Genomic DNA, 26,059 nt, shown 5'->3' with positions numbered 1-26,059 from the left:
CAGCCTCAGCATTGAATCCTGCGTCCTCGTATCATGCTGCCGCCACATATGAACTTCAGCCCTGTCTTCAGCTCTCCACTTACTCTCTTCAGCCCACCACCTCTCCTCCTGGTCATTTTGTGCTTTCCTGCACTCTGACATTATTTGCCTCCACGCATTCGTCTGTGCTCTGTCAGTGTGGGAGGACAGCATGAGCTCAGAGAACATTTCATCACGAGTGCGTTTTTTCTTTCTTTCTAATCTTCACTAGCCTCTAGGAAGGAGAAGATCCTGTGATCATTGAAACACATGCAGCTGGTGGAGAAAAAAAAGGGGACAGCAGTATTTAAAAAGACACATTTTATAAAACAATGGCTACACTCTTTCAGGGTAAACCTTGCTGTTAACATTACATACATTGCACATGTGCTTTCTTTACAAGGTCGCATTTTGCCTCCCCCCACCGCATGGCTAACCCCTCAACCCTCCCCCCTCCCTGTGGCTAACAGCAGGGAACATTTCTGTTCAGCCACAGGCAAACAGCCCAGCAGGAACGGGCACCTCTGAGTGTCCCCTGAAGAAAAGCATCCTATTTCAACCAGGTGACCATGAATGATATCACTCTCCTGAGGATAACACAGAGAGATAAAGAACGGATGTTGTTTGAACGCCAGCAAACATACACTACAATGCTTTGTTGTACAATGATTCCCTAGTACGTGTTACTGGCCTGGAGTGGTAAAGTGTCCTATCATGGAGGACGCAATAAGGCTGCCCCCCCCCCCCCCAGAAACCTTTTGCAAAGGCTTTGGGAGTACATCCAGGAGAGCCGCGAATGCCAGGGCAAATTAATCCTTTCACATGCTTGCTTTTAAACCATGTATAGTATTTTAAAATACTCACCGGAGGTCCCTTCTCCGCCTGCCGGGTCCAGGAGGCAGCCTTGGGTAGGTTCAGGGGGTACTGGCTCTAGGTCCAGGGTGAGAAACAGTTCCTGGCTGTCGGGAAAACCCGTTTCTCCGCTTCCTTGCTGTGAGCTATCTACAACCTCATCATCATCATCATCATCTTCTTCGTCCCCAAAACCTGCTTCTATGTTGCCTCCATCTCCATTGAAGGAGTCAAACAACAGGGCTGGGGTAGTGGTGGCTGAACACCCTAAAATGGCATGCAGCTCATCATAGAAGCGGCATGTTTGGGGCTCTGACCCAGAGCGGCCATTTGCCTCTCTGGTTTTCTGGTAGGCTTGCCTCAGCTCCTTAAGTTTCATGTGGCACTGCTTCGGGTCCCTGTTATGGCCTCTGTCTTTCATGCCCTGGGAGATTTTGACAAAGGTTTTGGCATTTCGAAAAGTGGAACGGAGTTCTGATAGCACGGATTCCTCTCCCCAGATAGCGATCAGATCCCGTACCTCCCATTCAGCCCATGCTCGAGCTCTTTTGTGATTCTGGGACTCCATCATGGTCACCTCTGCTGATGAGCTCTGCATGGTCATCTACAGCTTGCCACGCTGGCCAAACAGGAAATGAGATTCAAAAGTTCGCGATTCTTTTCCTGTCTACCTGGCCAGTGCATCTGAGTTGAGAGTGCTGTCCAGAGCGGTCACAATGGAGCACTCTGGGATAGCTCCCGGAGGCCAATACCATTGAATTGTGTCCACAGTACCCCAAATTCAACCCGGCAAGGCCGATTTAAGCTCTAATCCACTTGTCAGGGGTGGAGTAAGGAAATCGATTTTAAGAGCCCTTTAAGTAAAAAAAAAAAGGCTTCATCATGTGGACGGGTGCAGGTTTACATCAATTTAACGCTGCTAAATTTGACCTAAAGTCCTAGTGTAGACCAGGGCCCAGAGTGCTCCAATGTGACTGCTCTGGACAGCACGTTCTACTCTGATGCACTAGCCAGGTACACAGGAAAAGCTCCGGGAACTTTTGAATTTCATTTCCTGTTTGGTCAGCGTGGAGAACTTAGCAGCACAGGTGACCATGCAGTCCCCCCAGAATCACAAACAAGCTTCAGCATGGAGCGAACGGGAGACACTGGATCTGATTGCTGTATGGGGAGAAGAATCTGTGCAGGCAGAACTCCGATCAAAAAAAAGAAATCCTAATATATATGCCAAAATTGCACAGGGCATGATGGACAGAGGCTACAAAAGCGACACACAGCAGTGCCCTGTGAAAGTCAAGGAGCTCAAGCAAGCCTACCAAAAGACAAAGGAGGCAAATGGTCGCTCCAGGTCAGAGCCTCATACATGCCGCTTCTATGATCAGCTGCATGGCATTCTAGGGGTGGACCCTACCACTACCCCACCACTGTCCATGGACACCTGCAAGGTGTCATGCAACACAGAGGAGGATTTTGTGGATGAAGAAGAGGAGGAGGAGGAGAATGTGCAGCAGGCAAGTGGTGAATCCATTCTCCCCGGCAGCCAGGACCTTTTCATCACCCTGGGGCCAATACCCTCCCAAGGCAGGATCCCCAACCCTGAAGGATCCCCAACCTCTGGTGAGTGCACATTTGTGACTACAGTACAGGGTTTAAAAGCAATAGTGTTTAATGTTTGATTTGCCCTGAAGACGTGGGATGCATTCGTGGCCGGTACAGCTACTGGAAAAGTCTGTTAATGTGTCTGGGGATGGAGCGGGAATCCTCCAGGGACATCTCCATGAAGTTCTTCTGGAGGTACTCTGAAAGTGTTTGCAGAAGGTTTCTGGGGAGGGCTGCCTTATTTCATCCTCCGTGGTAGGACACTTTACCATGCCAAGCCAGTAGCAAGTAGTCTGGAAACATTGCAGCACAAAGCATGGCAGTGAATGGTCCTGGGTTTTGGTTGCATTCAAGCAACATTCAGTCTTTATCTTTCTGTGTTAGCCTCAGGAGAGTGATATCATTCATGGTCACCTGGTTGAAAAAGGGGAATTTTTGTAAGGGAACAGTAACAGGACCCTGTTCATGCTGGGCTGTTTGCGCTTGGCTAAAAGGGATAATCCCATAGCCACGCAGCAGGGGGAGGAGTGAAGGGATCATCCTAAATAGCCATGTGGAGGGGTGCAGGGAGGTGTGTGCTGCATATCCACCAGAAAACCGCAGCCCTTCCTTTTAAATGGCAAACCCAACCGGCATTGTTTGCTAGGGGAAAGGAGGATGCTGCAGTTTGAAAATGTTCCCACATGTTATGAAGGCATTAGAAGTGAAACCTGCGTACCCTTTGGCTTACCATGGCTGCCTGGAAACCGAATTCTGTTGCCCAGCCATGTGTGATGTGTCATAAACTGGCAAGCGCTCAATATAAAAGGAAAAATGCAACCTTGTACCTAAAGCACATGTGCTGTCTGCTGTGAATTGCTTGATTGTGACTCTCCCTTTTGTTCTCAGAAATGTATCATCTTAAATTTTATTTTCCCTTTTTATCTCCCTGCAGATGCAAATGTTTCTATGCTCCCCCTATCATCTCTGTCCCTGAGGTTATCACAGATTAAAAGGTGAAAAAAACGCACTCGCAATGACGTGTTTTCTGAGCTCATGCAGACCTCCTGCACTGATAGGGCACAGTTGAATGCATGGAGGCATTCAGTGTCACAGTCCAGGAAAGCAGTGAATGAGAAGAGGCAGGATGCAATGCTGAGACTAATGGGGGACAAACGGACATGCTCAGGCATCTGGTGGAGCTGCAGGAAAGCCAACAAGAGCACAGACCGCTGCTGCATCCACTGTACAACCGCCTGCCCTCCTCCCCAGGTTCCATATCCTCCTCACCCAGATGCCCAAGAACGGGAGGGGGGGGCCTCCGGGCACCCAACCACTCCACTCCAGAGGATGGCCCAAGCAACTGAAGGCTGTCATTCAAACAGTTTTGATTTGTAGTTTGGCTACAATAAGCAATGTGCCCTTGTCCTTCCCTCCTCCCCTCCTCCTCCAACCCACCCTACCCCACCCAACCTGGGCTGCTTTATCAGTTATCTTCCTTTTTTTTTAATTAATAAATAAAGAATACATGGTTTCAAAACAATAGTGACTTTATTTCCTTTGCCAGCTGTGATCGAAGGGGTGAGGGTGGTTGGCTTACAGGGAATTAAAATCAACAAAGGGGGCAGGTTTGCATCAAGGAGAAACACACACAACTGTCACACTGTAGCCTGGCCAGTCATGAAGCTGGTTTTCAAAGCCTCTCTGATGCGCAGCACGCCTACCTGTGCTCTTCTAATGGCCCTGGTGTCTGGCTGTTCAAAATTGGCAGCCAGGCGATTTGCCTCAACCTCCCACCCCGCCATAAACGTCTCCCCCTTACTCTCATAGATATTATGGAGCACACAGCAAGCAGAAATAACAATGGGAATGTTGGTTGTGCTAGCAAACAGCGCCAGCGAGCTTTTAAATGTCCAAAGGCACATTCTACCACCATTCTGCGCTTGCTCAGCCTATAGTTATACTGCTCCTTACTACTGTCCAGGCTGCCTGTGTATGGCTTCATGAGCCATTGGAGAAAGGGGTAGGCTGGTATCCAAAGATAACTATTGGCATTTCAACATCCCTGTGATGGTGCCCCCTGTTAGGATATAGATATTCAGGCCTGTCTGCAAAGGCCTGTACTTTAAGAATTTAGGGGTATTCTTATCACTTGGCTAGTTCTAGAGGTATAAAAGAAAGAATCAAAATCACTGTCTGCTGGTGTAAGGGCCTTCTCTTATTGTGACAGTTTGAGGCCTGTTCTTAGGCTAAGGCCTTTGGCTAAGCAGCAGAGGCAGCCATAAGCTAGGAAGCGAACAGTCACATCCTCACATTCCAAACTAGTCACATTGAAATAAGGTGCTACTGGGCTGTCAGGCACTATCAGGACAGGATTGTATTCCTATCACCTCCAGAGAAAGGGAAGTGCCTAGAAAATGTAAAAGGAAACTTAGTTTGATAGCATCCTGTTTGGCAAGAACTCACTTATCAATAGCTGGGATGTGAAATCCTCACTTCTGTATTGTTTTGTCATTATAGTTCCCACTTTGCTATTGTTTGTCTGTATAATCTCTGTCTGGTTCTGTGATTGTTTCTGTCTGCTGTATAATTAATTTTGCTGGGTGTAAACTAATTAAGGTGGTGGGATATAATTGGTTAGCTAATCATGTTACAATATGTTAGGATTGGTTAGTTAAATTTCAGTAGAATGATTGGTTAAGGTATAGCTAAGAATATTACTATATAAATTAGGGGCAAACAGGAAGTAAGTTGGGATTCGAAAATAAGGAAAAAGGAACTTGTATTTAAGCTTGCTGGAAGTTCACCCCAATAAACATTGAATTGTTTGCACCTTCGGACTTCGGGTATTGTTGCTCTCTGTTCATGCGAGAAGGACCAGGGAAGTGGGAGAGTGAAGGAATAAGCTCTCTAACACCCCCCATAAGGCTTTATGGAAATATGCTTATGAATGTACATATGACATAACTGGAATATGTTTTATGCTACATATGCCATGTAACATCTCTCTGTAAAGGTTATGATCTACTGAATACATTCCTCCTATTGATATGCAGGTATCATTTTTGTACTTGAAGTTATGAATATTGGCTGTATGCTTGCTTGATTTCTAAGTAAGCTTTGTAAGGCATTTGGTCAGCTTCTTTAGAAAGGAATTTGCAAAGCTAAGTGCCCAGTCAAGAAGCACTTAATGAACAATGGATCTTGGAATGCTCCAATCCACATAAGAAGTCTACTTGAGGACATTCAAGGTAGCAGCCATGGTTCATATGCTATCTGTAGTTCTGAGTCATGCAGGGACATGTGACTGGCCCATGTGACTCCAAAACTCCATATTGTAGCTGGGATTCTACACAGAGGGAGGGAGGGGTGTCCACCCTCAAGAGAAAGTCTATTTAAACCCCGGGGGGACCCCTTCATTTTGTCTTCAGCTGGCTAAAGAGATAGCCTCTTCACCCCCAAGGATTCCTGAAAGAAAGTGGAACAAAGGACAGTAACTACAAGGAGTGTGAGTGATTGCTTGACCCAGACTAGAAGGAGACTAGTCTGTAAAAGGAAGCTTACTGGAACTGGTGAGGTTTTTATCTGTATTCAGTTTTATTACTGTACTAGACTTAGACTTGCATGTTTTATTTTATTTTGCTTGGTAATTCACTTTGTTCTGTCTGTTACTACTTGGAACCACTTAAATCTTACTTTCTGTATTTAATAAAATCACTTTTTACAGGGGGCGAACAATTTAGGAGTTTACCCTCTATAAGCTTTATACAGTGTAAAACAGATTTATCTGGGGTTTGGACGTAGTCTTGGCACATCAGGTAGCAGCCCCCAGGGGGTTTCTGTGATCCAACCCGTCACTATCCCCAACAGTAATTTTCTGGTCTGGGAAGTAAGTCCCTTCTTGCAGCTGCTCAAACAGCCCAGAGTTCCTAAAGATGCGAGCTTCATGCACCTTTCCCAGCCATCCCACCTTGATGTCGCTGAAACGTCCCTTGTGATCCACCAGTGCTTGCAGCACCATTGAGAAGTACCCCTTGCGGTTTATGTACTGGTTGGCAAGGTGGTCTGGTGCCAAGATAGGGATATGCGTTCTGTCTATTGCCCCACCACAGTTAGGGAAACCTATTGCAGCAAAGCCATCCACTATGACCTGCACATTTCCCAGAGTCACTACCCTTGATAGCAGAACGTCAGTGATTGCATTGGCTACTTGAATCACAGCAGCCCCCACAGTAGATTTGCCCACTCCAAATTGATTCCCGACTGACTGGTAGCAGTCAGGCATTGCAAGCTTCCACAGGGCTATCACCATTCGCTTCTCAACTGTCAGGGCAGCTCCCATCTTGGTATTTCTGCACTTCAGAGCGGGGGAAAGCAACTCACAGAGTTCCAGGAAAGCGGCCTTACGTACGCAGAAGTTTCACAGCCACTGGGAATCATCTCATACCGGCAACACTATGCGGTCCCACCAGTCTGTGCTTGTTTGCTGGGCCCAGAATCAGCGTTCAACTGTATCAACCAGCTCCACTGCTGCCATGATGTCCCAATTGCCACATCCCGTGCTTTCAGGAATGTCTGTGTCCATATCCTCCTCACAATCGTCCTCGTGCTGCCGTCTCTTAGCCAGGTTCTGCACATACTGCAGTATAATGCGCGAGGTGTTTACAATGCTCACAATAGCAGCGGTGAGCTGAGCGGGCTCCATTCTTGCTGTGCTATGGTGTCTGCACTGGTAACCCAGGAATAAAGGTGCAAAATGATTGCCTACAGTTGCTTCCATGGAGGGATGGAGGGGAGACTGATGACATGGACCCAAAACTACCCGCAACTATGTTTTTGCCCCATCAGGCATTGGGAGCTTAACCCAGAATTCTAATGGGCAGTGGAGACTGCGGGAACTGTGGGATAGCTTCCCACAGTACACCGCTCTGTGAGTCAATGCTAGCCATGGTAGTGAGGATGCACTCCGCCACCTTAATGCGCTTAGTGGGGACATCGACAATCGACTGTATAACATCTATCTCTAAAAATCAACTTCTATAAAATCAACCTAATTTCGTAGTGTAGACATACGCTTAAAGTACAGGCAGCAGTAGCGAGTTTAGCAAACTGAGAAAGGATATAAAGGAAAACTTAACCGGTATGTAAAAATATTTGAGAAAGAGGTTCAGCGAGGAGTGGAGCTCAGCTGGGAACCCGTACCCTTGGTTTTTATCCTAGCTCTAAGAGGAGAGTGTGGGCTATTACCTGCTTTGGAAAACCTGAATTTGTTCTCCCAGTATATGCTGCTTTTGTGTGCATGCCAAATGGATTGCGGGAGTGCCCTTGCGTGTTGTGCAGTTACTGTTTCTGGGCAATTCCATGTGCTAATGCATCAACTTTAGGTGTTAAATCACTTACTCTCAGTTTTTCAATTTGAAATTCTTTTTTGTCCACCCCTCCGCAATCAGGTTGCAGCTCTTGTCTCCTAATGTGCTCTGTGAACTATTCAATTTTTTCCTTCATCTGATTTATCAGTCCAGTGAAAGTATTGTTTGCTACTTCTCCCTCCCATGCACTTACTTCTCCTGTTCAGATACGTACCAGTTTAGGTCTTGATTTAGGTTTTCCTGGAACCTGGGTTTTATTATATGGTGGTGGTTGCAGCGCAGTGGCCCTCTTCCTTTTTTTAATTTTGCTAGGAGTACCTTTTTCCATTTCTGTCCCCATTCTGTAGGCACAGGGTAGCTACCTGAAACCTGCTGCTGACCACCAATATTTATAACAGGGGACAGCACATCTCTTTTTTGCAGATTCTCTACTGCTGTTTCCAATGTTTCATTCTGTTCTTGTGCTTAGAGTAAAATATCTCTGGATTACTTGTCGGCCTGCTAGGAGAGCGAAAGCATTCCAGGGTTCTGTTGCTTCTCCTGCTTCTTTTAACTCTATCTTTTTTTATGTTACTTGCCCTGCCAACTTTGTGGCGTGTTGTCTTAACCATGTAATAGCCATGGCCATAGTTTGCAATATTCTACATTACTTACTCTTATGTTTCAAGGCTACAATCTCTGCCCCAGCCTTAAAGACTCCATTCCAGGTTTCTTCCCCACTATCATTTTAAAATTCATATGTACCCTCTTTGCTGACAATGCAGCATGTCCAGATCTTATCAAAACTTGGTTTCATTTCATGCACCAGTAGCTCTAGTTTCTCCATTTTGTTACCTAGACTCCTCACATTAGTGTATAAACATCTTCATTTTTGCTGTTTGGCTTCTCTCGCATTCTTTACCCTATTAGGCACAGACATTCTACTGCCATTATCACCTATTAGACTGGTATCTACACTACCCTTCCTCCTTATGTCCATTCTCCTACCCACAGCTGTATCCTTTCTTACTTCGTTTTCTTCCCTCTCAATGTTAAAATCCGGCATGGAGATTACCTGGACATCTCCCAAACATCTCCCCCAGATTCCTAGTTTAAAGCTCTCTTGATCAGTTGGGCCTCCTCCATCCTAGAAGTCTATTTCCCTCCTTACTCAGGTGAAGTCCATCCCGAAAGAACAGTTCTCCGTCCATGAATGCTTCCCAGTGGCCATACATCCCAAAGCCCTCCTTATAGCACCACTGCCTGAGCCATCTGTTGATCATCATAATCTTGTCACACCTTTGTTGCCGTTCTCTAAGAACAGGCAGAATCCCACTGAAAATCACCTGAGCCTCAATTTCCTTAAGTGTCTTCCCTAGTCTGGCATAGTCTCCCTTGATACATTCCAGTGAGAATCTAGCTGTATCATTTGGGCTTCTCCGAACTTGACCTGGCCTGGACTGCAGGCAAGAACATGAAATCTTTACTCAAGCTTAGAACAGAAGGTATTTTCAAACCGTTGGACATTATAGTTATCTGTACAGCAGATATGGCCACTGGGCTTTCTAATTTAGAGCATATCAATAATTGAAATATTTGGCTAACCTGAACAATAGTACCTAAAGGATGGTCTTTATGGCTGTTTCCAAACTATGCAGATATTCTATCTAGAAAGGATGTATATTGTTTTTGAGAGCTATAATGTCAATCTTTGTCCGCACTGGTCTGGCTAGGTCGAAGATTTAATCACACGTTCTACTTGCTTGTAATACGCACTGTCATCTGAGAAGATAAATTATGAGTTCCATTCCTAGCACAAATACTATTTACTGTACTAGCTCAAAAACTAGAGTATTTTTTCTGTAGTGATTATATAGGTTATTACTGTATTTGCCTGGCTGCCTGCAAATACAAGAAAAATGTGTGTGAAAGGATGTGTTCATAGAATGTCAGGGTTGGAAGGGACCTCAGGAGACCAGCTAGTCCAACCCCCTGCTCAAAGCAGGACCAATCCCCAACTAAATCATCCCCACCAGGGCTTTGTCAAGCCTGATCTTAAAAGCCTCTAAGGAAGGAGATTCCACCACCTCCCTAGGTAACGCATTCCAGTGTTTCACCACCCTCTTAGTGAAAAAGTTTTTCCTAATATCCAATCTAAACCTCCCCCACTGCAGCTTGAGACCATTACTCCTCGTTCTGTCATCTGCTACCATTGAGAACAGTCTAGATCCATCCTCTTTGGAACCCCCTTTCAGGTAGTTGAAAGCAGCTATCAAATCCCCCCTCATTCTTCTCTTCCGTAGACTAAACAATCCCAGTTCCCTCAGCCTCTCCTCGTAAGTCATGTGCTCCAGCCCCCTAATAATTTTTGTTGTCCTCTGCTGGACTCTCTTCAATTTGTCAACATCCGTTCCGTAGTGTGGGGCCCAAAACTGGACACAGTACTCCAGAAGAGGCCTCACCAATTGTATGACCCTGAGGAAATAATGTATTTTTGTTAGTTTATTTTTGTATATTTTTTTGATGGTGGAGGGTTGATTTTAAAGGTGTAATTGATTTTAGGAGAAGAGCTGTCATACGTTTTTCATTTTTGTGTTTTTAAAATGTGTTAATTTTATTGAGCAGTGTTGATTTTAAAACATGTATTTGTTTGATATGAATTATAGCCTAGGGCTACGATGCTACATTAATAAATTTGATTTCAGTTGGCTGTGGAAGCATGAATGTGAGGTCATGTCAACTCCATAGATGGAGAAGCTAAAAACCTGCCAAGTCACAAACAAGATGAGTAAGAGAACCACTACAGCCCCAAATCACACATAACCCAATAACACGTACAAAGGGATAATTTTATTGATTACATATTGTAGAGCTGACAGCATCAGTCAGGAGATACATGCAGATAAACTGTGTTTAAACTTGGCATGCAGACTAGAGCACTATATAACTGGTAGGAGGTGAGCACCATCTTTAAGCAGTGTGGAGAGGAATGAGCAGGCTTTCCCCTACTGAACATGCTTACATGAGTTTTGTGAGAGTCAGGACACTGCTGGTAGCTCTCTTGGTGTGTCTGGAGTAGAGGGGAACTGTAAATAATAGAACCTTGGAAAAGAATTAACTTGAATTGGACTCACATAATTTAGCAGGAATATGTGAAAAGGAAAAGATACCTGGTTTACTGTCTGCCTGTAACACCATGACTGGACCCAGTTCCCCAATCAAACATCTACAAATACAAAAAAATGTATTTAGTCTCTTAAAAATATATTCCACACTATCTGGAGTACTCAGGGGCTGAATGGCAGCAAGGCAAAGATGCCTCCCCAGTGCACACTGGATAATCAAGGAAGAATTAGCTGATTCCTTGTGCTGTATGCCCTACAAAGCAGCTACATCACTGTTCACCTTTTGCGCAGTAAATGGTCTTTATGCACGAGTGGGGTGAGTGTGGCTAGTTCTATTAAATGTGGGCATTAGTTTAATTATTTCTCACTCTGTGTAAATCCTTCCCCCCAAATACCCACCGGAGCCACATGCACCCTATTCCTTGTTTTCCTTGCTTTTCTGAGCATCTTCAGCATTATAGCCCTCCTGTTGCCTCTGTCATGTCTAATGAGCTGGTACCTGGCAATTCCCAGCACCGATAGACTGAGACAGCAATGAACATCAGGAATTCAGACTCCTGAATTTACAGAGCCACTGGAGGGGCCATACCTTGCGCAATGCATCCCCAGGGATGGCTGCAGTTTCATTTCCAGACAGGAGGGAAGCTGAAGGGAGCTACTCTTGAACCACCTAGTCCAAGAGGTGCCTGAAGCAGGCCCGGCCTGAGGCTGTCCGTGGCAGTGTGAACACCCCCTCGGTAAATACCAGTTTTGCCAAAACCTCCTCTCTAGCTGGGAGGTGTGGTCTGCATATAAAGGGTTGGATTTCTTTTCAAGTGTTTCTTGGGAGACGAGAACAACAGTTATGCACTCCCACAGGCAACAAATACAGTTACAACTTTGGAATTCTCTGAATGTCTGATTCACATTTTCAGCATTATCAAGTCCATGGAAACCCCACCATATTCATATGCTACAATTACAAACAACATTTCCCCAGTGCTGACAATATTTACAAATATTTACTCTATTTTACAGCTGTTCTCAAAAGTGTGCAATTTGAGTAAAATAGCATGTTTCCTGAAATCATTAATATTAGTTTAATAATACAATCAGCTCCTATTGCACTCAGGTTTAGGGGATATGTCCCCGTTAGGTTTCAATGAGGATTTCTCGCTCAGAGTTAATCTCAGATTTGTTAAGAAGATAACCCACAACCTACAGTTACTGACTGACATTTACATTCATTATTTACAACCAGTGAAATGGTAGTGAGATTGTTTCTGTTCAAGAACAGGAATCCAAATAGTATGTCTTAAAGTAGTGAATGAACAGTCCAAACTACTGGCCAGGATAACTGAAGACAAGTTCTCATCTGCTCCTCTCTCTGGGCCCCAGGGCCCTGGAGTAAGGAGACAGCACTGGATCCACTGTGTCTGGCTTCCATAGGACCCTCCTGCGGAGTGCAGAAGTGGCACTGGACACTCCAGTGCTTCTTGTCCACAGCTGAAAGGCCGCTGATGCTGCGTGTGGACAGGCTCTGACGGGAGCTGGAACCATTCAGAGTTAACGATGAGGCCCACTGCATTTGCCCTTGGCTCTGGTGACAAGGCCGTCAGAGGCAAAGGGCAGTGGTCGCATTGGATCTGAATTTCAGAAATGAGTTTAAATGCAGGGAAGGTGGGCTGCCCCCCGTGCTGATTGTGGGGCTTGAGTTTTATGGCTGTCCAAATGGGGAGTTCCTGTTTGCAGGCAGACCACTACCCAGTGTATGGAGAACTGCATCTAAGGTAGCATGGCCCCATTCCTGCTCTCAGTGACGTGTCTGGCAACACCCCCTCTGGCTTCAGTGGGAGCAGATGCAGGGGCTGTGTGAACTCTGCCTCATTAGCAACATAAGGGAACGAGGTTCTGTCCTCCTGCCCAGGTTCTGCGCAGACTGAAGGGAGCTGGAGTGATGGTGCATGTCGCACAGCTCCCGCCTCAGGAGACACAGGGGCATTAAGCTGAGGAATGGCAAGGCCAGAGATCACTGCAGACTGCTGGCTGCGTTTGCCCAAGGCCCTGATCCAGCAAATCATCTATGCATGTGTGTAGCTTTCATTCTGAAGTCAGTGGGACTGTACTGGGCTGAAAGTTATGCACATACTTAGGAGTTTCATTGGATCAAGGCCAAAATCACTTTGCTGCACAGCATCTTAGAGAGGGAGCCTGTGAGGGCTAGAGGACAAGGCAGGGACTTGTGGGTACACGACTGGCATCTGGTGACCTCAAAGCTGCCCCAGTAAGGAGTGAAATGAATGCCTTGGAAAGAGCCAGTGGCAGCCCTGTACTCAGCTGAGGCAGGGCGGGAATGAGGAAAGGCTGGGAAGGAACCACAGAGTCTATGCTGGGTACGTGACCCTCGAGGGCACTGAGAAGGGTTGTCCAGCAGGGGAACAGCCACAGCACAGACACCTTCACCGAGGCTGCGATGAGTTACTGCAGGCTAATGCCCCTTGGTGGCCATGGGAATGGTTCAGCTAGTTCTTTGCATGAATGGCAAGGCTCAGAGAGCTACTCTAACCCTGCACAAAGGGGCAGACTCAGCCAGCAGCAAGCTAGTGCATGGACCGGCACAGAGGCACAATGGCAGAAGAACAAGCCTTTGGAGGATGGGCTCACATGCTGCTGGTGCCCAGGGAGCCATTTACCACGGATGACATAGCCCAACTCACTGCTGAGACGAGGTCCAGTGAGAGCACTGGGATTTAGGCTTCAAAGTGACTTCAGCACTGTGAAATTTTAGCCATGAACCTTGGGAAAGTAAGGGGGAAAGAGGTAAAGAGCAAGGATTGGTCTATTACCACCATACAAAGAAAGCCTTGTACTGTGACTTTGACTATGCTTAGAGTGGAGTTAACACAAAAGTGCAATCACCCTTCCCAAGAGAACGAAACCAGCCTGGTTGTGCTGCTCGGCCGGCCGGCCAGCCTGGGGAGCACTTCTGCCTTACTCCTCACACCGCGCTGCCTCCTGTGGGGTACCCTGGGAATTTGGGTCCAGTGATGGTTCAGGGCATTGGTGCTTCCAGATGTGATGGGACAGGATGTGCCCAGCTTAAAAGGAAAGAAGGCAAGTGAAGGCTAAACTCTCCCTCCGCACCCCTGGAAGGGACAAATATGGCAATTGTGTGGAGCATTAACGCTGTCAACAAACACTGAGTTCCAGCCTCGTTCCCTTTCAGCAGAAGTTCGTGGTGGCTGTGAGAGGGTGGGGAGGAAACTGTTCTATGCAAGGGCATCCTACCAGCAGAGGGCGAAGAGCCTACTGCAGCTGCCTCAAAGCGTAGGTGGAGGAGTCTGCAGGACTCCTTTTGCCCAGCACATGGCGCAAAGTAGAGGGACTGGAGCAGTGGGCCCCAAGGGGAATTGGTGCTACATAAGGTGTGAGGGAGGGTGTCAGATGGACCCCAGGGCCTGAGCCTCACAGGTGGGCCAGTCTGCAGTGTAGCAGCACAGACTTGTATCTGCAGCAGGCTGCTCCCCAGCAGCTAACAGTCTTACAGAGAAGCCCTGAGATGTTACGTAGTAAGATATTTGTTCTGGGAGCAGATCACCCCCTCTCTTCACCACAGTGACTAAGGCTCAGGACACTCTTGTCATCAGGGCATGCTTGGCTCTGCTGTCCTTACCATATGAGGTGGCAGCATGGGCAGGAGGCAGCCACAAAATGAGTTCAGCTCTCCTGGTGTGGGGCTGAGGGCGTGAATGTCAGGCAATGAATCCTCCCCTCACATTGCACTGGATAGGCCAAGCACAGGGGCTCTAAGCGAACTGGCCCTTACCCAGCAGCCTCCCAGGCTGAGGTGCTGGGGAGACCCAGTGGCAAGCATGAGGGCAAGGCAATGTTGTTTCCTGGGACCTGACAGGGACTCCTTCCTTCCTGGGCCTGAGTGCAGAGTGCCCCAGTTACAGTGCACCGGGGCTCGGTGGGTGCAGAAGATAAGGGCTCAGTAGACTCCTATTATTGCTCCAGCTTCCCTCTCTAACCCCAGCCCCTGGATTGGCTGGGCCCACTGGTGATCTCCTATGGGGAGGGGCAGCCACTCCTGAGGGCTAAAGGAGAGGTCTGGGGAAAGGAGCAGGTGTTTCTATATGTGAGTTGGGGATGGGGAGATGGGACAGGGATGGGGTTGCCTATGGGAACATGAGGGCTCTGTACCCGTCTGTGGTTCATATGCAAACTGCCTTCCCCGAGAACAAATAGACTAGGAGATCACTGGACTGGTCTGGGAGCCAGGCAGCACCTCTCCCCACCCCGCCCTCCGCACTGACCGGGCTCGGAGCCATGCTGCACCTCTCCCCACCCAGCAATGACCAGGCTGGGGGCCAGGCTGCAACTCCCCTCCCCGCTCCCGCACTGATCGGGTTGGGAGATATGCAGCACCCCCTTCTCCCTCACTGACCAGGGTGGGTGCCTTGCAGCACTAATAGCCAATGCAATGAAGTCTGCTTCTGTCCCCTTCCCCTCCCCATCTCTTTCTGCTGAGGACATTGACCTTGGAAACACACTTCTATAGTCTTTGATTGTGCCTGGATCCTAGCCAGGGTGGAATGGCTCCCAGCCTGGCCAGAGGGGAGACAGGAAGGTTCAGACAACCACCCTGTCCTGAAGCATGATGAGGAGATTCATGGAATAGCCCCTGTCCAGAGGGGTAGTGGGGAGAAGGTAGAACAGCCTCAGGCCAGAAGGGAGAAGCACAGGATGACTCCTGGCAGGGCTGGAGAATGGCCTGAGCATATTAATCCCATCTTAGCTCAGTGCTCATTTGTGCCTTTTGGGAAGGAAGAGAAGCCCCTCTTGGAGAGGAGGGTTCTGCCTTTGAGTGCAGGGTGCAAAGCTCCACTCATGAACCTTAGTGCATGGCAGCTAAGGCGGGGGAGGAGGGTGGGTGAGGGGCCATGGGAGCAGAGAGCTCTGGTTGAAAGGCAGCCAGGTCCAAGCTGGGGGAAGCGTTCATTGCTGTTTTGCTTGGCTCAGTAAACAGCCTTGTATTATCAAATCTCTGGCCAAGGAGGAATGGGGTGGCAAGGCATGCCAGGCCTGTGGCAGGAGGCCTGGGGAAGAAGCTCTCTAAGCAATGTTCTCTGCACAGGGATGTGACCTGGGGTGAATGCGTTCCTCCTACATGTGGTTGAAGAGTTCTTGGAAATCCTGTGCTTTCCTGGTGCAAGGTGTTTTGACTGAGCAATAGCAGAGGCAGATTAAGAATAACGCAAACTTTCATCATGACACTGAAAACTTTCAGATGTGGAAGGACTTGGTTCCTTTTGACAAACCAGATGTGCTCAGCAGCTGTGAGAGCCAGTTGCATTGTGGCCGCTGGGGTAGGTCTAGCGTTCTTTATAAATTACAGTGGTTAATGTAGGGTTCTCTTTTGTACTGCAAGTACCGTAACAGGCTATAGAAGCAGTGGCCATGGACCCAGAGGAATTTCCATACTGATACAGACCTATATTCCCGTGGAGACAAATCCAGTCTCAGCCCAGAGATGAGAAGTGGGGTTCCCCTGAGAGAAGTCTCTGCAGCCACCTTCCTGGCAGAGAAGGAAAATGTGCTGGTTAATCTTCTGTCCCACACAAATCACACCAGAAAACAGATTCCAGGCTAGATGAAGGCTTCGTTGCATTTACAAGGCAGGAATGACACCCATGCAGCTGGTAACATCCTTGGTTCTTGCATCACGAAATGGAGTGTTCATTTGGTGAAAGGAAAGAAGTTCATCTCCTAGAGGTCATCTGGGAGGAGTGGGAAATGGCCTAGAAGAGAGAACCCCACAGCATCACATACTGAGCAGCTCAGAGATCACAACTTCTCTTGGAGAGCCACCATCACCCAAGCCTTCTCCCTTTATCTCGCTCCTACCTTCCCCTGGGGGCAGCAAATGCCACAGCCTCATATACCAGACAGGGCAACTCAGAGGGAGCAGACAAGGTCAGATCTGGCCAGTGGAACCTACCTCCTTTCTGTATTTACACTGCAACAGCTCTGACATGCCCCACCTCATCCTTAGGCTTCCCAGTGATACCATGGCCTTGTCCAGGGACAGGTCCTATTTGTTAAATCAGTGTCCTTGAGCTACAGAAGGAGCACACAGTTTTGTAGTTGCTGTTTTCTCAGTTTTATGGAATTTATCCTTTAGGGACCTGGCCTGTTTCCCAGTGGATATAACCTGGGCACTAGTTTCCAGAGTTTTCCAGCTGCCAATCTCAAGAAGGCAGCCTATGAATCTATGAATCGCACTGGGTTCATCTTGTGCTTCATCACCAGTAATAGGTGACCCTGCAGGGCCAAAATAAGCCCTCAGCTAAGTCTGTGGAGCCCCATTTTCTGCAGATCATGACCCTTATGACACCTGTGAGATGCCCCTAGCCTTAAGGGGTCCCTGTGGGAATACTTTGGCTGCAGAACAACTACCATTGGTGATGATGCAGGTAATGGAAAGAACCCAGCTTGACTCTCAGACCCGAAGAGGAGTTGGTGGCATTGACAGTTATAAAACAGGTCTTCTTATTTCCAAATTAGACAAATCTGATCTCGAGTCATGGAGACACAATACATATGGAGCTCCATGATGCCATTTGACAGTCACTTTTCACAGCAGTCACATTAAGTTGCATAGTGCTTACTTTGCTAACAGCATACATCGAAAAAAGCATATTCATGACAGATGTCATGCATCTCTAAGTGCCAGTACAGACAGGCTCTGCAGGAACAACAGCCAAATGTCAAAAAATTCGTCTCTTTATGGGTTCCCAGGCGGTGTTTCCCAGGCTTGGCCATGCACATGCTCAGGCCCATGTCAGCTGACCCAGGCTTGCGGGGCTCAGGCAACAGGGCTGTTTATTGCTACAGAGGCATTTGGGCTCAGGCTGAATCCCAGGCTTTGGGACTCCATGAGGGGGAGGGTCCCAAAGCTCAGGGTCCAGCCCAAGTCTGAACATCTGCAACTACAATTTCACAGGCCTGCAGTTCAAGCCCTGCAAAGCCAAGTCAGCTGCCATGGGCCAGCCATCGGTGTTAAAGTGCAGTGTAGGCTCATGCAAACCCCCTCTGAGTTCTCTGTGTGGGGAGGAAAGTGGTGCTTGTGAGAGAGGATTTCCTCACCCCCCACTGCTCCAAACACTGACAAACGAAAATCAATGGCAAGAGACCCTGCACACAAGCCTGTACCCAATGAAAAGTTCAGAGTGAGGCAAAACAGGATGTCACCCCAGCTGATTTGCGATCTGTTGGGTTTGCTTCTCAATGAACACTGAACAGAAAGAGTTCTGGGCAGCTCCAGCACTGTTCTTCACCCCTAATCACACAGGGAGCGAAAATAGCCACCTGACCTTCCACCCACTTACCTATGCCCCTGTGACCCTGTCCCCTGTGTGAAAAGAGGTAGGAAAGTTCCTCATACCCCAAGCACATGGGCAGGAATGTCCCTCCAACCCTGCAGCAGCAGTGGCCCCAGGGCTGACCTGGCTGTAGGGTGAAAGTTAGTGAGCTTGCAAATCTCTGAAGCACGAGACTCATGCTTCACCCTTGGCCAGTTTAGTTCTCTTTAGAATAGACCTACCTGGTCCTCTGTCTTGCTGCCCAGCTGTGCATGGGGGCTGGTTCCAGTGCGCCGTTGCAGCTCCACCTGGGAGGTTGGCCTTTTCTCTGAAGTCTCAGCCTGGGACAGCTGTTCAGAAGAGCCATATTGTTTTCTTCTGGAACTGGGAACAAAATCTTTGCTTTCCTCCTGTAGTAATAGAAGCAAAAATTTTGGAAATCTTGTGCTGTTCAATACATCAGAGAGTGCCTGGAACTGTAGCTGCCTCCAAGAGTCCTGCAGGTTTGCAGCATCAGAAAAGTCATGGCTAATTTAGCTAATGTGCCCACTTGCCCACAGTGAGTTTCACCATCCATTGTGCTGCCCAGTCTCAGAGAGGCATAAAGGCTTCTGGGGAACCTCACAGTCCTCTGTCAGTTTTACTGATGAAAATAACTTTTAATCATCAGCAAACAACCTGCTGCCCATGTATTCCCACAGCAAACACAGAGTGCAGAATAACTGATGCAATGACAAAGTTCCAAAGTTAAAAAAACAGTTTAATCAGTCAAGAAATGCAGAAACTAGGACTGCAACAGCACCATTAACTTGGCTTCAGGGCAAACTGCTTCGTTTTCAATTAATATTTACCAAAATAAACAGCAGTGTTCTGAAGCCAACATTTTTCGAAGTGGGCACTGAGTGAGGGGTTTCCCTTTTTGGGTGCCCAGCATTAGACACATAGGCCCAGATCCTTAGAGATACCTCAGCATTGCTCTGATCAGGGTTGCGATGCATAACCCCTAGGTGCTCTGCCACCCTGTTGCATTTCAGCCTATGCTAGGTGCCCAGACCCCCCATAAGAAGCCAGGTAGCTGAGCAGGGAGCCATGTAAGCCAGTCAGGAGCAAAAGGTTGAGGAGAGGGGTAGAGAGAAGAAAGGGGCATAGATGCCTAAGTGGCTGACCTGTAAGACCTGGCATCTCCCTCCTCTGAGGATCCTCAGCCACGAATGCTCTCCTGCAGTTAGGGTCCTAGGTCCAGATTCTCAAAGGTATTTAAGCACCTAATTCCCATAGGAGTTAGGTGTCTAAATACCTTTGAGGATCAGGGCTCTAAGCCAGTTCAGCAGCTCAGGTAGCCCATGTCCTAGCATCTGCAACCATTTCTCTCTCTCTGTTTCTTGCTCATGCTTGCCCCCTCTCTCATGTTTGCCCTACATTTCCCTTTGGCCCTGGTGCTCTTTTCTGCAGATGCTCTGCTGCCTATTGGTGGCCTGTCTCCAGCCCTCCTGCTGTGGGGTCTGACTGGTATCAGGACTTAGGCCTGCTCAGAGAATGCCGACTGGATTAGGCCTCACTAGCAAACCAAGCATTCCCCTGCCTAGTTTGAGAATCCTGCTTTGGGGGTTATGGGGTTTCAGCTTCAGCGAGGGCTCGGAGCAGCTCAGTAGCTGTGGGGCAGAGACGGTACTTCAGCAGTTGTGCAAATCCGGACCAGTGGAAACTTAGGTACCCAGGGCACTTAGGCGCCAGCTGAGTCACGGCTTTCAAAATGCCAGTGGCACCTGGCAGAGGAAGATAGGCCTCTAAGCACTTTTGAGGATCTGGGCCCTAGTGTTTGATTTTGAGAGATGAAGAAAGTCTACAGCTCCCATTGATTTCAACTGGGTAGCCAAAAACTGGATACTCTAAAATTAGCAGCTGTCTCTGAAGATGGGACCCTAAACTACCTCTTAAACAAGCAAAGCAGAATTAAAATATACTCCACCTTTGCAATGCATCTGGTTACATATTGCTACTGGAAGCAACTTTTCCATTTCTGGACTTTGTGGTTGCAAATGTGCATAGTCACATAAACATAACTTTATGCATTTAGTTTGTTTTAAAGAAAAAAATATCTACTAACTCTGAAGAGTTTGGTTTAATTCAGTGGGAGTCAGATCAGCCCCACATATTTAGCAGAGAAATGTATAACACCATCCAATGTCTGGAAGTTGAAGGAAGAGAAGTTCAGTCTGGACATACGGCGTACATTTTTAACAGTGAGAGTAATTAACCATTGGAACAATTTACCCAGGGTCGTGGTGGATTCTGAATCACTCACCATTTTTAAATCAAGATTGGCTGTTTTTGTAACAGCTGGGGCAGTTCTCTGGTCTGTATACACAGGATGATCACAATAGATGATCAAAATCATATGATCCCTGCTGGCCTTGGAATATATGAACACCCTCATTCTTTTCTTATTCCATCTACATCCTAACACCACTCTGTGTATTCTTCCTAGAGTTTTATCTGGGATGATTATAGGAAGATTTTGAAACAAGAAGAATGTCCTTCGCAAAATATTCATTTTGAGTGTGGCTAGTATCCCTAAACAAGAAATTGCATACTTCCCCCAGCACTCCAAATCTTTTCTCATTTCCTGAGGTAGTGCTCTGATATTGAAATCATGGAGCTCTTCTAGGCAGTTTGAGATCTGATTCCCAGATTTTGTATCCAATGTTTTCTGGAGGGGTGACTTCTCAGTGTCTGGCAAATTCACAGACAGCACTTCAGATTTGGCATAATTTACTTTAAAGCCGCTCGTTTTCCTAAAGTCATGGATTTCTTTAGCTGTTTGGGTTAGATACAAATAATATCACATCTCTGGTGATTACAGCTGATGTGTTCTTGCGAGTTCTATTCCTGTGATAATTCACTGTGCAATAGGCTCCATTGCTAAGGCCGCGAGTTTGTCACAGAGATCATGGATTCCATGACTTTCCAGGACCTCCGTGACTTCTGCAGCGGCTGGTGTGGCTGGCCTGGGGGCCGCCTGAGCAACTCAGGCAGCCTCTGCTCCATCTGCACTGGCCGCTGCTGGGGCAGCCTTGGGCCACGGCGCCCCCCGCAGCAACAAGAGTTTGGGTTGGGGGCTAAGGGCTGGGGCACAGGAAGGGGTGAGGGCTCTGGGGTGGGGGCATGGCCAGGGGACTCTGCACGCTGCCTCTGTGTGCAGGCACCACCACAGCAGCTCCCATTGGCTGCGGTTCCCAGCCAATGGGAGTTGCGAAGCTGGTGCTTGGGGTGGAGGCAAAAACGGAGAGCCACCTGGCCACACCTTTGCCTAAGAGCTGAGGGATGTTGCCACTTCTGGGGAGCTGCGGAGCCGGGCAGAGAGCCTGCCAGCCCTGCCAACCCCTCCCCAACTAGTGGGGGTCCCAGGCCAAGCAGTGCTGCCCGCCTCCTCCCCAACACCTGCGGGAAGTGGGTCTGCGGCACCCCCAGGCTGCGGCACCCCCAGGCTGCTCCCCCACAGCACCTGTGGCACCCCCTCCCCAAGATTTAGTCACGGGTATTTTTAGTAAAAGTCATGGACAGGTCACAGGCCGTGAATTTTTGTTTACTGCCCATGACCTGTCCATGACTTTTACTAAAAATACCTGTGACTAAAATGTAGCCTTATCCATGGCTAATGTGAAGATTAAAGGAGATAAAGGACACCCCCCTTTAGTTCTCCAGCACAATTCCCACAAGAGAGACTTTGAACAGAAAGGGCTAGATCCACAAAGGAATTCAGGCCCCTAACAGACACTTCAGATGCCTGCATCCAACATTTAGATCCTCAGAAGCCCCACTCAGCTGCAACTTAACCCTGTAGGCACCTAAATTTCCACCTGCAAAGTCACTTAGATGCCTAAAATCTGTCACTGGATATGCGCACAGTCACCTCAGTCCTAACACCTAGGTACCTCGCTCACATGAGAGCCCTGGCAGCAGCCTCAATTTCAGCATTCCCATGCCGACAGGGCCAGCTGGAGAGGCAGGTGTCCTGGGTGCCAATTTCTGGGGGTGCCAACTCAATACCGTGGAGTCAGAGTGTGTGACATCACTTGGTTGGGTTTTTCCACCCTGGTTGGCAAAACACCTAGGGCCAGATCTGCCCATCTATCTTGCCTATGGGGCCTCACTTTGGCAGGCATGGGAGACTTCAATCACCCCGATATCTGCTGGGAGAGCAATACAGCGGTGCACAGTCAATACAGGAAGTTTTTGGAAAGTGTAGGGGACAAATTCCTGGTGCAACTGCTGGAGGAATCAACTAGGGGTAGAGCTCTTCTTGACCTGCTGCTCACAAACAGGGAAGAATTAGTAGGGAAAGCAAAAGTGGAGGGGAACCTGGGAGGCAGTGACTATGAGATGGTTGAGTTCAGAATCCTGACACAAGGAAGAAAGGGGAACAGCAGAATACGGACCCTGGACTTCAGAAAAGCAGACTTTGACTCCCTCTTGGAACTGATGGGCAGGATCCCCTGGGAGAATAACATGAGGGGGAAAGGAGTCCAGGGGAACTGGCTGTATTTTAAAGAATCCTTATTGAGGTTACAGGAACAAACCATCCCTATGTGTACAAAGAATAGTAAATATGGCAGGCGACCAGCTTGGCTTAACAGTGAAATCCTTGCTGATCTTAAACACAAAAAAGAAGATTACAAGAAGTGGAAGCTTAGACAAATGACCAGGGAGGAGTATAAAAATATTGCTCAGGCATGCAGGAGTGAAATCAGGAAGGCCAAATCACACTTGGAGTTGCAGCTAGCAAGCGATTTTAAGAGTAACAAGAAGGGTTTCCACAGGTATGTTAGCAATAAGAAGGTGGTCAGGGAAAGTGTGGGCCCCTTACTGAATGAGGGAGGCAACCTAGTGACAGAGGATGTGGAAAAAGCTAATGTAGTCAATGCTTTTTTTGCCTCTGTCTTCACGAACAGGGTCAGCTCCCAGACTTCTGCACTGGGCAGCACAGCATGGGGAGGAGGTGACCAGCCCTCTGTGGAGAAAGAAGTGGTTCGGGACTATTTAGAAAAGCTGGATGAGCACAAGTCCATGGGGCTGGATGCGCTGCATCCGAGAGTGCTAAAGGAGTTGGCGGATGTGATTGCAGAGCCATTGGCCATTATCTTTGAAAACTTATGGCAATCGGGGGAAGTCCCGGACGACTGGAAAAAGACTAATGTAGTGCCCATCTTTAAAAAAGGGAAGAAGGAGGATCCTGGGAACTACAGGCCAGTCAGCCTCACCTCAGTCCCTGGAAAAATCACCTCAGTCCCTGGAGTGGGTCCTCAAGGAATCAATTTTGAAGCACTTAGAGGAGAGGAAAGTGATCAGGAACAGTCAGCATGGATTCACCAAGGGCAAGTCATGCCTGACTAACCTAATTGCCTTCTATGATGAGATAACTGGCTCTGTGGATGAGGGGAAAGCAGTGGACATGTTATTCCTTGACTTTAGCAAAGCTTTTGATACCATCTTGCAAAGTATCCTTGCCAGCAAGTTAAAGAAGTATGGGCTGGATGAATGGACTATAAGGTGGATAGAAAGCTGGCTAGATCATCGGGCTCAATGGGTGGTGATCAATGGCTCCATGTCTAGTTGGCAGTCAGTATCAAGCAGAGTGCCCCAAGGGTTGGTCCTGGCCCGGTGGATTGCACCCTCAGCAAGTTTGCAGATGACACTAAACTGGGAGAAGTGGTAGATACGCTGGAGGGTAGGGATAGGATACAGAGGGACCTAGACAAATTAGGGGATTGGGCCAAAAGAAATCTGATGAGGTACAACAAGGACAAATGCAGAGTCCTACACTTCGGAAGAATCCCATGCACTGCTACAAACTAGGGACTGAGTGGCTAGGCAGCAGTTCTGTAGAACAGGACCTAGGGGTTACAGTGGATGAGAAGCTGGATATGAGTCAACAGTGTGCCCTTGTTGCCAAGAAGGCTAACAGCATTTTGGGCTGTATAAGTAGGGGCATTGCCAGCAGATAGAGGGACATGATCATTCTCCTCTATTCGGCATTGGTGAGGCCTCATCTGGAGTACTGTGTCCAGTTTTGGGCCCCACACTACAAGAAGGATGTGGAAAAATTGGAAAGAGTCCAGCGGAGGGCAACAAATATGATTAGGGGACTGGAACACATGACTTATGAGGAGAGGCTGAGGGAACTGGGATTGTTTAATCTGCAGAAGAGAAGACTGACGGGGCATATGATAGCTGCTTTAAACTACCTGAAAGGGGGTTCCAAAGAGGATGGATCTAGACTGTTCTCAGTGGTAGCAGATGACAGAACAAGGAGTAATGGTCTCAAGTTGCAGTGTGGGAGATTTAGGTTGGATATTAGGAAAAACTTTTTCACTAGGAGGGTGGTGAAACACTGGAATGCGTTACCTAGGGAGGTGGTGGAATCTCCTTCTTTAGAGCTTTTTAAGGTCAGGCTTGACAAAGCCCTGGCGGGGATGATTTAGTTGGGGATTGGTCCTGCTTTGAGCAGGGGGTTGGACTAGCTGGCCTCCTGAGGTCCCTTCCAACCCTGATATTCTATTATTCTATGCTCAGAGCCCTGTGCTAAACAATGCTGATACAGGAAACGCAGGTGTTGGTGCTGCCTCCCCCTTATAGCCTTCAGCCCACCTACGTGACTTTAGAGTGGAGACCCAGGTTCAAATCTCTTTCGGCTTGGTGTGGAGCAGGGATTTGAACTCCCATCCCCCTTCAGGCTGCCCTAGCCACTGGGCTGTGGATTAGCATGAAATAGGTCTCTTCTAGTCTCGCCTGTTGATGCTGTTCCACTTTGTATAAATAGTTAGTCACTGGGCCAGAAAAAGAGTGACTGACTCTTAGCCCAGCAGTTTGGGCACTCAGTGAGGATGGGGGAGACCCCTGTTGAAGACCAGTCATCATTGATAACTTTCTTTTTGAAATACAGACATCAGAACTAGACAGTATCTAGTGATGGTTTCACTAAGGCCTTACTACAGCGGTAATACCACCTTCCTACTGTACTTGCTATTCCCGTTTGTAGATCCAGGGACCCCTTATAGCATGTGCATTTGGTTATCTACCATAACTTCTAGGTCAGTGGTTCTCAAACTTTTGTATTGGCGACCCCTTTCGCTCAGCAAGCCTGTGTATGCGATCCCCCTTATAAATTACAAATCCTTTTTTTATATTTAACACTATTATAAATGCTGGACATGAAACAGGGTTTGAGGCTGCCAGCTTGCGACCCCAACATAATAACCTTGAGACCCCCTGAGGGGTCATGACCCCCAGTTTGAGAACCAGTGCTCTAGGTCCTTTTCAGAGTCACTGCTTTCCAGAATACAGTCCCCCATCCTGGGAGGCTGATTTATATTCTTTCTTCCTAGACATATATCTTGTATTTGGCTGTATTAAAATGGATGTTGTTCAAATGAGCCCAACTTACCAAGCAATCCAGTTCGGTTGTCCCCATGATTATTTACCACTCCAATTTTTTATCTCATCTGCAAACTTTACCAGCAATGATTTTATATTTTCTTCCAGATCATTGATTAAGATAAAGAACAGAACCCTGTGGGACCCCACTAGAAACATCCTCATTGAATGACAGTTACAATTACTTTTTAAAGCTATTTAATAATATAGGCTATGTTGATTTTGTGTAGTGCTAATCGTTTTTAATCAGCATGTCATGCAAGACTAAGTCAAACGCCTTGCAGTAGTCTACAGGAGTATTTTATATTAACAGTTACGTTTACCAACCAAACTTTTAATCTCATTAAAAATATCCAATTTG

The 26,059-nt window shown here is 47.6% G+C and overlaps 1 protein-coding gene across 2 annotated transcripts in view; it reads right to left on the bottom strand.

The window, feature by feature from the left end:
- Positions 1-10,626: 10,626 nt before the first annotated feature.
- LUZP1 (leucine zipper protein 1) overlaps positions 10,627-26,059 on the bottom strand; it is a 73,185-nt gene continuing 57,752 nt past the window's right edge. The window contains exons 3-4 of one of the 2 annotated variants that reach the window (XM_048825887.2): positions 18,507-18,674; positions 10,627-16,701 (exon numbers count right to left, since the gene is read on the bottom strand). In XM_048825887.2, the coding sequence (XP_048681844.2) occupies positions 16,663-16,701; positions 18,507-18,674 (207 nt within the window). In that variant the 3' untranslated portion in view covers positions 10,627-16,662. The remainder of the gene's footprint in view (positions 16,702-18,506; positions 18,675-26,059) is intronic. The other variant, XM_048825886.2, reaches the window with a different exon arrangement.

This window comes from Caretta caretta, chromosome 19 (genome assembly GCF_965140235.1).
Source record: "Caretta caretta isolate rCarCar2 chromosome 19, rCarCar1.hap1, whole genome shotgun sequence".
In the NCBI taxonomy this organism is placed as follows: Eukaryota; Metazoa; Chordata; order Testudines; family Cheloniidae; genus Caretta; species Caretta caretta.
Note: the sequence above shows the minus strand (reverse complement) of the source record. Positions and strands in the feature narration are given on the sequence as shown.